The sequence below is a fragment of the Diaphorina citri genome, unplaced genomic scaffold (genome assembly GCF_000475195.1).
Source record: "Diaphorina citri unplaced genomic scaffold, Diaci psyllid genome assembly version 1.1 scaffold2361, whole genome shotgun sequence".
In the NCBI taxonomy this organism is placed as follows: domain Eukaryota; kingdom Metazoa; phylum Arthropoda; class Insecta; order Hemiptera; family Psyllidae; genus Diaphorina; species Diaphorina citri.
This window is the reverse complement of record NW_007379785.1, coordinates 1-12268: the sequence shown is the minus strand read 5'-3', so window position 1 is coordinate 12268 and position 12268 is coordinate 1. Positions and strand designations below refer to the sequence as shown.

Sequence of the window (12268 nt, the reverse complement as noted above, 5' to 3'; positions counted from 1 at the left end):
CGTTTGAATTGGTCAAAATTACAAATAATTATTTTTAAAAAAAAGTAGAAACTAAACGCGTCTTCCTTGTGGGCGCTAGGTCGAGGGTTCGAAACCCACACTGGGCGAATTTTATCCTAAAAGCTGTTGTTGTTGTTGTTGGTTTTGTTGGATCTGTTGCTGTTGTTGAGCAGCGACTGCCTAGAATGTGATTATTGTGAGACATCAGTAATATCTTAGTAATACATACGGATTAAGATTAATATTATGATTGGAGGGTGCTATGTGATTTGGATTGCTTTTTGATAAAGAGAAAATGGAAGAGAAATTATAATAAAGGGTGTCCCAATAAGAACGCAAGATTTGATTGTTCAATAAAACATGGTTCCCCTTGGAAAAAAATGGACTTCTTAGATGATTTGAGAAGTAAACATTCTGAAATTTTGTATAGAACAATAATCAGACAAATAACCTCCTCGACTTTGATGGTACATTTGTTCCCTTTGGACAAAATTTTCGATGACAAATTCGAGGAAATCAGGCTGTATCTCGTTGATGCAATTTTCAATTTCACCTTTCAATGCTCCAAGCTAATTTTTTTTTCCAAAGAATGTAATTTTATTTTGTTCTTTATAATGACATCAACTAACATTTAATAAGAATAGGTACATTGCAAAAAAAAAATCGGAACATTGCATATCCATATCTTTATTATGACAGCCTTTTCTTAATACATATAATTATGGACCTTGAAAATGTCAATTTGCTTCGACTTTTTGGCACGTCAGTGTAGTTTCATTTACTATACATTAAATTGGGTCGGGGGCCTTTTCTTACGATTTTTGTAACCCCCGGGGCCACAAAGCAAGTTTAAACTCCGTTTAAAGTTTAACCCTCGGATTAATAGGATTGATTAATAAGATTAATTTTATTAAGCAATCTGATTTCAAAAAATTCCATACAATTTAGCTAATTAGATTCCTTAATCCGAGAGTTAAACTCAAACTGAGTTTAAACTCACTTTGTAGACCAAGATCGAACAAAAATGAAACCTATGTTACTGGACTATTCTTAGGACGATCAGAAAGAGACGATATTTACTGGACTAATATTTGGTCAAGCAGACTTTTTTTGTTGATTTCTTTTAAGTGGCAGAGTTCTGCTGGAAGAAATCTTAGTGGTAAAGCAGAGTACACATTTTCACAGTTTTTGTGAAAATCACAGCATTACAAAGTTTAGTGTCTCTTTTGCAATCGACCTCCATTTTTTCAAAAATCTTTTTACACGGGGTAAGTGAAAGTAGTCTAGGGGGGTAAAATTACATGATCATGGAGGCCATTTCTCGTCAGAAAAACGGAAAATGACACGATTACGACTAGGAAAAAGTGATAATGCGTCGATTTTATAATGCTAACGCGTTGTTGACCAGTTGAAGCAGAGTACACATTTTCACAGTTTTTGTGAAAATCACAGCATTACAAAGTTTAGTGTCTCTTTTGCAATCGATCTCCATAAAAAAACACTGGTAATGCCGCCACTGGTTGCTACTTGATCAAAGTAGCTCCTCAATTGTCCTCATGAAGTTGAGTGTTTCCTTTCTATGAAATAAAAACGGTGGTGAAACACTTTTTATTATTATTATTTACAAAATTTACGGATGGAAGTAGTAGGTACTTACAAATCCATTGCTCATAACTTTGGTTAGGGCTTCCAGAGCCTCGCACTGTTGAGGATGGAATAAAACTGACTTGGAATTCTTCAGATAAGCTCCTCCAATGGTCCCTATCAACTGTTTGGGCATCAACTGCATTATTAACTTCTCAGGCCAGGCCTCGGCTTTCCTGAAATGCCAAAGACGGAACCAAATAAGTACAATTCTTTTTTCATTGAATCAGTTATATGCTATCCAAATAAGTAGCACCAAATAAGTAATTGATTGCTATGATATAAAAACGGCGGTGAAACAAACACTAATTTTTTGTTGCCGGATAAATTTCGCCCGCGACGAGAAGGAAGTAAGTAGTAGGTACTTACAAATCCATTGCTCATAACTTTGGTTAGGGCTTCCAGAGCCTCGCACTGTTGAGGATGGAATAGAACTGACTTGGAATTCTTCAGATAAGCTCCTCCAATGGTCCCTATCAACTGTTTGGGCATCAGCTGCATTATTAACTTCTCAGGCCAGGCCTCGGCTTTCCTGAAATGCCAAAGACGGAACTAAATAAGTACAATGGTTTTTCATTGAATCAGTTATATGCTATCCAAATAAGTAGCACCAAATAAGTAATTGATTGCTGTGATATAAAAACGGCGGTGAAACAAACACTAATTTTTTATGTTACCGGATAAATTTCGCCCGCGACGGCATTCGAACCCGCGGCCTAGGGCCTACAATGTAGACACGCTTCACTCCAAGCTGACTAGGCTGGTTGAGAAAATTGAAGCTTTTTTTTTTAGTTTTTTTTTTCTTCTTCTTTTTTGCCTAGGATAACATCCTGCAACGGAAAAGAGAAGGAAGACAGGATATTAGAAATCCAGCTGTTCCCAGACCGAAACCTCATCCGTTTGAAGATAACGTTTGGCGAGGACGGGAATCGAACCCGATGGTGTAAAACAAAAGGTCAGCTATTACCACAGTTCTGGTTGTCCATCCCGAGAGTTAGCGGATACTTGGCATGGTACGGTACGGGTTAACTTCTGTGGATCGTTCGGATTTTTGCCTTTCTCGATCCATTCGACCATTCCCTGCCATATAGTGTGACGTTCCCGAGCTCCCTGCTGAAATGTGAAAGTAAATAGCTAAAGGACGACACACTCGGAAGGCCGGATCAGACTAAAAATCTAGTGAGCAAAAGTTCTTTACGTATTAAACATGTTTGCCTGATTTCAAGAAAATCAGACAGCCCGCGACGGCATTCGAACCCGCGGCCTAGGGCCTACAATGTAGACACGCTTCACTCCAAGCTGACTAGGCTGGTTGAGAAAATTGAAGCTTTTTTTTTTAGTTTTTTTTTTCTTCTTCTTTTTTGCCTAGGATAACATCCTGCAACGGAAAAGAGAAGGAAGACAGGATATTAGAAATCCAGCTGTTCCCAGACCGAAACCTCATCCGTTTGAAGATAACGTTTGGCGAGGACGGGAATCGAACCCGATGGTGTAAAACAAAAGGTCAGCTATTACCACAGTTCTGGTTGTCCATCCCGAGAGTTAGCGGATACTTGGCATGGTACGGTACGGGTTAACTTCTGTGGATCGTTCGGATTTTTGCCTTTCTCGATCCATTCGACCATTCCCTGCCATATAGTGTGACGTTCCCGAGCTCCCTGCTGAAATGTGAAAGTAAGTAGTAAATTTGCTGTTCGGGCACGGTTGGTCCAGTGGTAACGCGCTTGCTTGCCATGCAGAAGGTCCCGGGTTCGAATCCCACCATCGACAAAAAAAATTGTACTCGTTTTTTGATTGCAAATATTTCAACGGGTTACTTTCTGGTGTTCTCGTGTTGACCCAGCACCTAAATGGGAAGTATTGTGTCTCTTCTCGCCCATATGATGAAAGACATCCCACGGGATGGGCATGCTACGACACAGGCCACAAGCGTCCAATGTAGCAGTTGTTTCATCGCTACGAAATAAAAACGGCGGTGAAACACTCATCTTAAAAAAAAAAAATAGTTTTTTTATCCCCACGAAAAAAAAACGGGGGGGAAACCCTCATTTTTTTTTTTTTTTTTTTTTTTAAATAGCTAAAGGACGACACACTCAGAAGGCCGGATAAAACTAAAAATCTAGTGTGCAAAACTTCTTGTTGTTTTCAAATGCTCGGAGTTGACGATTAGGTCATTTTCCCTCGTGCATCCCAATACTTCGCTACCAAGCTGTCATTGTTTGGTTGGGATTGTTGTTGATTTTGGAGTTGTTGCTGGTTCTGCTGTTGAATTTGCTGTTGTTGGTTTTGTTGTTGAAGCGCCCTCGCGCCATGATAAACGCCTGTAGAATAAGAAAACAATTGAGATATGAAACAGAAAAGAAATGGTTTTGACACGAAATGTGCTAAGCTTCCTGTTGAAACATCGTATGGTCGATTTGTCATCAGACTCCGTGATGACTAATTTTGATATGTTTACAATCCATCAGTCAAAGATTGGACAAGATAAAACAACGCATAAAAAAGTTATGACCCTTTCAAATCTTGCGTTCTTATTGGGACACCCTTTATCTAGACTAAGTAGGTACTTGGGGTTTCTACGACATTTTGATGTTGAACTTGAAGAGATACTATTGTGAATAACTTGTCTATTTAGATTAAGAAACCAATTTTTTGATTAATTTTGAATTAAGGTTAGACAGAGAAACAGAATTGGTATGAAAGAAAAGGAAGTTTTTCCTTCCATAAACTTGTTGAACAATAATATAACTTACCTGTTGTTGCATGGCTTGCTGCTGTTGCTGCTGCCACACGGCTTGCTGTTGCTGTGATGGAGTTTGCTGTGTGGCTGCTGATTGCTGAGGTACCACAGGTTGCTGGTTCGAGGTTGGAATGTTCTGTGAGGAGGAAGTTTTTTTATGTTAGTTGAGTTGAGAACAAACTCACTGAGAAAAATGGCCTTCCTACTGGGCCCCTAAAGACCAAATCAGGACCAATAATAATGATAAAAAAAAACTCTCTTGATTTAGCGGTCAAAAAATCTTAATTTGGCGGGGCGGAGAGCTACCACGCTCCTTAATTTAGTTGAAAATTTTGGTAGCAGATTTCTCTCGACGGATACTTTTTTCTTTGAATCCCTAGTTTAGACATTTAGACCATTCATTGCCTTTGTTGAATAAAATATACTCACAGGGTTCTGTTGGGAAGGTGGGGCAGGTCTGAAGTTAGGGTTCTGTGTCTGGGGTGATCCCACATTACTTGGACTAGGCATGGATGCAACAGGTAGATTAAGAGGAGCAGGGGCGGGCAGAGTAGAACCCACTGGGGTGGGACTCATAGGTCGCTCCTTCAAACTAGAGGAGAGAAAAAAGAGAATTTACTTTTAAAAAAAAAGGATTTTTGGTAAACTTAATTGAGAAGGTCTATGAAAGTAGGGCAATTTTAAATAAACTCAAATAAAGGCCAAGCCAGCCTAGTTCGCTTGGAAGGTAGCGCATCTGCCCCATTAGCATTAGATTAGTAAGCTATCTCATTCCTAGCAATCCAAAGTCACTGTAAGCCCTTAATTGAGAAGGTCTATGAAAGTAGGGCAATTTTAAATAAACTCAAATAAAGGCCAAGCCAGCCTAGTTCGCTTGGAAGGTAGCGCGCCTGCCCCATTAGCATTAGATTAGTAAGCTATCTCATTCCTAGCAATCCAAAGTCACTGTAAGCTAAGATGGAGAATGGAGACTAACTTAAAGTTAGACCAAGTGGTTTGGGCTATCTTATTGGTTAGGTCGCGAAGTCGATTCCCGCCCCTGGCAAAAGTCTTCCGTAGATTAAGAGGAGCAGGGGCGGGCAGAGTAGAACCCACTGGGGTGGGACTCATAGGTCGCTCCTTCAAACTAGAGGAGAGAAAAAAAGAGAATTTACTTAAAAAAAAAAAAAAGGATTTTTGGTAAACTTATTTGAGAAGGTCTATGAAAGTAGGGCAATTTTAAATAAACTCAAATAAAGGCCAAGCCAGTCTAGTTCGCTTGGAAGGTAGCGCACCTGCCCCATTAGCATTAGATTAGTAAGCTATCTCATTCCTAGCTATCCAAAGTCATTGTAAGCTAAGATGGAGAATGGAGACTAACTTAAAGTTAGACCAAGTGGTTTGGGCTATCTTATTGGTTAGGTCGCAAAGTCGATTCCCGCCCCTGGCAAAAGTCTTCCTTTTTTTTATGGCCAAGACCTTTGGACTCCGTTGGTACAGTTCCTCCTATCAAACCTCTTGAAAAAAGCTATTAGTAGATATTCGAATCATCTTACTTGTAGCCCTTGAGTAGAACCAAATGTCGAGGATCTTTGGCATAGTTTTTGGTTTGGGACATTTGTACATCACCTCCAGCCTTTTCAAACAGTTTCATGAGGGTGGGAATTTTCCTTGGAGACAGAATGGACAGGTGAATATTTCTCTGTAAAAACAAAAATAAAATTCAAAATTAATTACTCCTCCCCTCCTCAGAAAACCAAAGAAGAAAAGTAATGTGTAGGGCAACTGAAGAAAGGAAGGAAACAGAACAAGTAAGTAATGGGGTGAATATTTCTCTGTAAAAACAAAAATAAAATTCAAAATTAATTACTCCTCCCCTCCTCAGAAAACCAAAGAAGAAAAGTAATGTGCAGGGCAACTGAAGAAAGAAAGGAAACAGAACAAGTAAGTAATGTATGAAGAAAATTTGAACAGAATAAAAACAAACAGAGAATTAGATAGTGAAATGATAGATACTATGTTTTCACTTGACAAATAAAAGGAACTTGTTTATTAATAAAAGCATAGGGAAATACAGTTAGACACAGAGAGTAATCATAAAACAAGTTATTTTTTATGTTCCTTGGAAGGTCAACTTGACAGGGCGAAGTGATATTAACCAGACAAGCTCTTCAAATCAAATATACCCCTAAAGGGGATTTAGCTAAAAATTGAAAAAAAGCATAGGGAAATACAGTTAGACACAGAGAGTAATCATAAAACAAGTTATTTTTTATGTTCCTTGGAAGGTCAACTTGACAGGGCAAAGTGATATTAACCAGACAAGCTCTTCAAATCAAATATACCCCTAAAGGGGATTTAGCTAAAAATTAAACATCACGTACCTCACAAAACACTGTTGCTAGCTGTTCTAATGTCTGCCCCGCATACAGTGAGCATTGCATAACGGGAACAGAGTATGGAGGAGAGTTGCATACCAGAATGCAATGCTTGTGAGGAACACATGAAGACTCGCGGAGAGATTGCAAGTCTTCAAAGTAGACGAGTGCTGTGGCCAAACCTTCTGCTATGTTGGCATAGCCTTCACCTTTGCCACCCACCAACCTGAGGGGGAAGAGACAACATGGTCAGAAATTCTAGAGAAGCTGGGTTCTTTCTATGATCAATGAAATGGGTTCCATAATTTTTTGTAAGCCTTTCTTTCTTTACAGGTTTTATTGGACCATAGTAACTCCAAATTTCATTTTTACTTTTTTGCCCTAATTAACTGGGTATAATTTAGAAACAATGATGAATAATGGACTTACATCTCTTTGTTGCAGATCTGGAAACATTTATTTTCCCCTTCATAAAATTACTTATAACTTTCCTAAAGAAATACAAACACTTACTCCATTTTTTCAAAGAGGTTCAATATTTTCTGTGGATTTGTCCAGTGCCCATATGATGTGGAAAATGGTTTCGGTCGACAGTCACTTGACTCGTACAAGACTAGACCATAATTTGCACAGCTCTCACACATGAACTCCCGATCTTCTATGGGAGCTTGATTGAAATATCTGAGGGAGAAACAAGTTAAATTATTATCTTCACTTGGAATTGAAAAATTGATATCTCTCTCTCTTTATCCTATTGAAAGAGAAGTCATGTTTTATTATGTAGCAGTAAATAGATAGTTGGAACAGTAAGTTATTAAATTGAACTTCACAGGATAATGTTATGACATGTCTATCTTGTAGACACTTGTATTACATCTTTAATCAGATAGGCATGACAATAAGCAGAATAATTATGCTTACCAATTCTGAGACTTGCTCTAAAAATGAGATTAGCTTTCTCCGATTGAGATATTGAGATGACTTACTCTAATGAAGGGATAATGTAATTGGCTTTCAGCTCATTCAAATAAGCTCCGTTCATTGCAGATGACTCCACAACAAAAATCACATCTGCTTGAATAGCAGAGTGACCACTGATGGTTTCATGAACCATTATGAATATCTGGGAACAGTTTCTTTCTTAGCTGTAGAAAAGTAAACCTGTGCTGATTACAGGTTGAAGTTGGCTGATTTTATCTCAGTCATATTCCTGAAAAACAAGAACATCAAGAGTTGGTAAACACAGTATGTCTTGGTCTAACTTATGCAATCTGAGGTAATTATATGTATAAATAAATAAATGCAGTTTCTTTGTGTTAGTATGTCACAACTTTGGTGCTCACTGCAGCATTGTAGGATTTTCCCAATATCTCAATAATCCTAATATCCAATGTTTACCTATCATGCTGGCACCGGTCACTATGCACATTTCTACGTCATACTACTCATTTTCCTCACGAGGCTGAGTGGGCCCCGTAACGGCCAGTCACGGAATCAATCATTTGCATGATACAAATTTCTTGGATTTTCCTCACGAGGCTGAGTGGGCCCCGCAACAGCCAGTCACGGAATCAATCATTTGCATGATACAAATTTCTTGATTCTCAATAATCCTAACAACCAATGTTTACCTACCATGCTGGCACCGGTCGCTATGCGCATTTACATGTCATAGCTACTATTTCCTCACGAGGCTGAGTGGGCCCCGCAACAGCCAGTCACGGTATCAATCATTTGCATGATACAAATTTCTTGACCCTCGAGGCTGAGTGGGCCCCGCAACAGCCAGTCACGGAATCAATCATTTGCATGATACAAATTTCTTGACCCCGCCGGGAATCAAACCTGGGTCTCCCGTGTGCAAGGCAAGTGCAGTGACCACTACACCATTGGAGCTGATAATCTGAGGTAATTATGCAGAAGTCACGTCCGTGGAAAAGAAAAGCTCCTTTTTGTATTTAACCTAACCCTATAATAACACTAATCATTCCTCTAATTGTGAAAACTCCTTCTTGTGTTTAACCTAACCCAAAAATAACCAGGGTCACTGCTCATTTGTGCAAGTTCCTTTGGTAGCAATATTCCATGTGACTTCTGCACAAGTACCCAATCTGAAATGGCACATCTGTACTAAACCATAGGAAATTCAAGATCACTATGTGCATTTATATGTCATAGCTACTCATTTTCCTCACAAGGCTGAGTGGGCCCCGCAACAGCCAGTCACGGAATCAATCATTGGCATGATACAAATTTCTTGACCCTGCCGGGAATCAAACCTGGGTCTCCCGTGTGCAAGGCAAGTGCAGTGACCACTACACCATTGGAGCTGATAATTATGCAGAAGTCACGTCTGTGGAAAAGAAAAGCTCCTTTTTGTATTTAACCTAACCCTATAATAACACTAATCATTACTCTAATTGTGAAAACTCCTTCTTGTGTTTAACCTAACCCTATAATAACCAGGGTCACTGCTCATTTGTGCAAGTTCCTTTGGTAGCAATATTCCACGTGACTTCTGCACAAGTACCCAATCTGAAATGGCACATCTGTAAGTACTAAACCATAGGAAATTCAAGGGAAAACTCCTTCTTGTGTTTAACCTAACCCTATAATAACCAGGGTCACTGCTCATTTGTGCCAGTTCCTTTGGTAGCAATATTCCACGTGACTTCTGCACAAGTACCCAATCTGAAATGGCACATCTGTACTAAACCATAGGAAATTCAAGACGGTACACCATTGGAATTGGTCTGAAAGGAAAATACACCCTTTCAGTATGAAAACATCTGGTTATCTTTTCATGAATGTATCTAATTAGGTATCTATATCTTCTCATAGCAGATTGTGGCAACATCTAGGTAGGTACCCACTAAGTTTAAGTAACACTGAATCTCTGTAGTTAGACATCTGAAAGGAAAATACACCCTTTCAGTATGAAAACATCTGGTTATCTTTTCATGAATGTATCTAATTAGGTATCTATATCTTCTCATAACAGATTGTGGCAACATCTAGGTAGGTACCCACTAAGTTTAAGTAACACTGAATCTCTGTAGTTAGACGTCTGAAAGGAAAATACACCCTTTCAGTATGAAAACATCTGGTTATCTTTTCATGAATGTATCTAATTAGGTATCTATATCTTCTCATAGCAGATTGTGGCAACATCTAGGTAGGTACCCACTAAGTTTAAGTAACACTGACTCTGTAGTTAGACGATAGAGTTGTCATACAATAAATAAATCCGTAGTTAGAGTGTATGATAGTAGTCCCTTACCTACTTCAATACCTTATCATACCATAGTGATTCATTCAGTATTAAAATAGAGAGAAGGAAAAGCAGGCCAAGCCAGAAAAGGACCTGTTTTAAAAAGCTCCAAGAGTCTGGCAGGTAGCTAGTTGCCTCTAAATAGCTACTTGACTAGAACTTACCACTATATCACTATAATGACAGCAAATGGATTCAAATCCAAGATCAACCAAAGATTAAAACACGCACCAGCTTTGATACCTGTATTAAGGTACTTTTTGTTTAATTTAATAATTTTCGTAGGTAAATTTTTCCACAGGATTTTCCAAAATTCCAAATTTAATTTTTATTATTTTTGTAAATGAAAAATATTGATCAATGTTGCCAGATGTCCACGGGGGAGTTACCGTACGATTACAATATTACCGCTTTAGAGACAAAAACTGGTGGTACTTTTATCTTGATATTGGAGTTTGTATTATTGGTATTATATCTATCTTGTTCATCAACATTTACATTATTGTTCAGTGGAGAAAAAGAGTTTTTGGTTGGAACAGAAATAGAATTTGAAGAATCGTCATTGGATTTTTCATATCTATCTTGTTCATCAACATTTACATTATTGTTCAGTGGAGAAAAAGAGTTTTTGGTTGGAACAGAAATAGAATTTGAAGAATCGTAAATAAAAAATATTGATCAATGTTGCCAGATGTCCATGGGGGAGTTACCGTACGATTACAATATTACCGTACGCGAGTCATTACGCGAGTTAATGAACGCAGATCAATCTTATGTCCGCCTGCTAACAAATAAATTATGCAATGTGCACAGATTTTTTTTGAGGTTTGACAGAGGGAACTGTAACTGCTATGCGATAAGACCATAGACCATAGCACGTCCCCTCGTCATTTTGATATTTGACAATTAAACACAAACTCGATCATACACAAAAACAAATTTAACCACGGAAAACACGTTTTTTTTATATATATTAGGGACGGTAACGAAGAGTCTGAATGTCTTAACAAAGGGGCTTTTTTTTATATATAGATATCACTGAACGCACTAAACTTAATAGAATTACAATGAAACCGAAAATGAACTGATAAAACGACAAGACCAGAAAATTTAAACAAGAAAAGGAACTTCATCCGAAGACGCCATCACCAGTCTTCGCCGTTTTATTTTAGTAAGACCCGAAAACCGAAAACAAAATTTGAAATTTAAAAATGTTGAGGTTATGGAAGAGAAGCTGGTTCACTTCTCCTTACATCTGGTTCAATACGCCTGATTTTTGAATCGACGACTATGCAATGTGCAATGCAGTGCTGATCGGGGGAACCAGGGCCGGCATCGGCAGATACGCAATGGAACAAAACTTCAAAAATACCAAGGATTCAATGGAGACGAAAATTTTGAAAATAAGATCAAAGGCCAAATTTTTTTTTGGCAATTTATATCTAAACTTTTCTAGGTAAGTAGGTCGATACAGATTAAAATCATTAACCGATCTAGAATTTTTATGGGCGTTAAAAAACTTCCCCTGTGACGGAGCCTTAACGCGCACGGGGCGCGTTAAAATCGAGGGGAGGGGAAAATTTCTCATGACGTGTTGCTAGGCTCCCTTGTAAACATTTTTTTTTTTTTTTTTTTTTTTTTTTTTTTTTTTTTTTTTTTTCACTTTTATCTTTATCAACTTTCAGGTAAACTTTTGAATTTTCTTGTTGAAAAGTTCAAGTTTTATTCGATTTGGGCTCTCTCATGTCCGATTTTCAACTTTAATTCTTCAATATTTTACCACAAAACAAATGCCTTTTATTGTTCTTCTCTTGGAGTTTGCTGGGGCTAAGGAACACGGTAAGACTGAACTTTGTTACGGTATTCTAGACTCTGGACCTCTGTAAAGTACCAACTACTTACTTACCCACCCAAAGTCTCATGTATGGCCAAAATTTGATTTATATGAAGTGATCAAGAGACTATAGACGTGGGCATTAATTTTTCTTCATTTGATTGTTTTTCCTTGAAAATTGGAGAACAGGCCTACTATCTTCAGTAGTTGAAGAATGATATCCAAATAAGACAAAGTTCTCGAGGCAATAAAGTTTTGCACAATGTACTAAAAGTACCTCTGTCTTTTTCTTACAGCCATGTCCTCATAATTCATACAGCAGTTATACAGATCTGGTATAACATAATCCAAGATGGCTACGTCTGGTCCACCACCTCTAGAATTAGACCCGAAAGAGGTTCTAGCTCATCTGAACTACCTGG

General features: G+C 38.2%; 1 protein-coding gene across 1 annotated transcript; it reads right to left on the bottom strand.

Annotated features, from left to right (window-relative positions):
• Window positions 1-3845: 3845 nt before the first annotated feature.
• Window positions 3846-7855, bottom strand: LOC103518798 (mediator of RNA polymerase II transcription subunit 25-like). The gene is made up of 8 exons (XM_026830505.1): window positions 7728-7855; window positions 7255-7422; window positions 6748-6967; window positions 5920-6065; window positions 5361-5510; window positions 4814-4976; window positions 4398-4520; window positions 3846-3965 (listed from the first exon to the last, which is right to left on the bottom strand). The coding sequence occupies exons 1-8, from the start codon at window positions 7853-7855 to the stop codon at window positions 3846-3848; spliced, it is 1218 nt and encodes a 405-aa protein (XP_026686306.1).
• Window positions 7856-12268: the final 4413 nt, after the last annotated feature.

What these genes read in the sequence shown, in the direction of transcription:
- LOC103518798 (XM_026830505.1), bottom strand. Translation starts at nt 7,855, where the DNA reads ATGGTTCATGAAACCATCAGTGGTCACTCTGCTATTCAAGCAGATGTG. An exon ending in TACATTATCCCTTCATTAGA is followed by an intron (nt 7,423 to 7,727) that starts GTAAGTCATCTC and finishes TTTCTCCCTCAG; the next exon opens with ATATTTCAATCAAGCTCCCA. An exon ending in CACCTTCCCAACAGAACCCT is followed by an intron (nt 4,521 to 4,813) that starts GTGAGTATATTT and finishes TCCTCCTCACAG; the next exon opens with AACATTCCAACCTCGAACCA.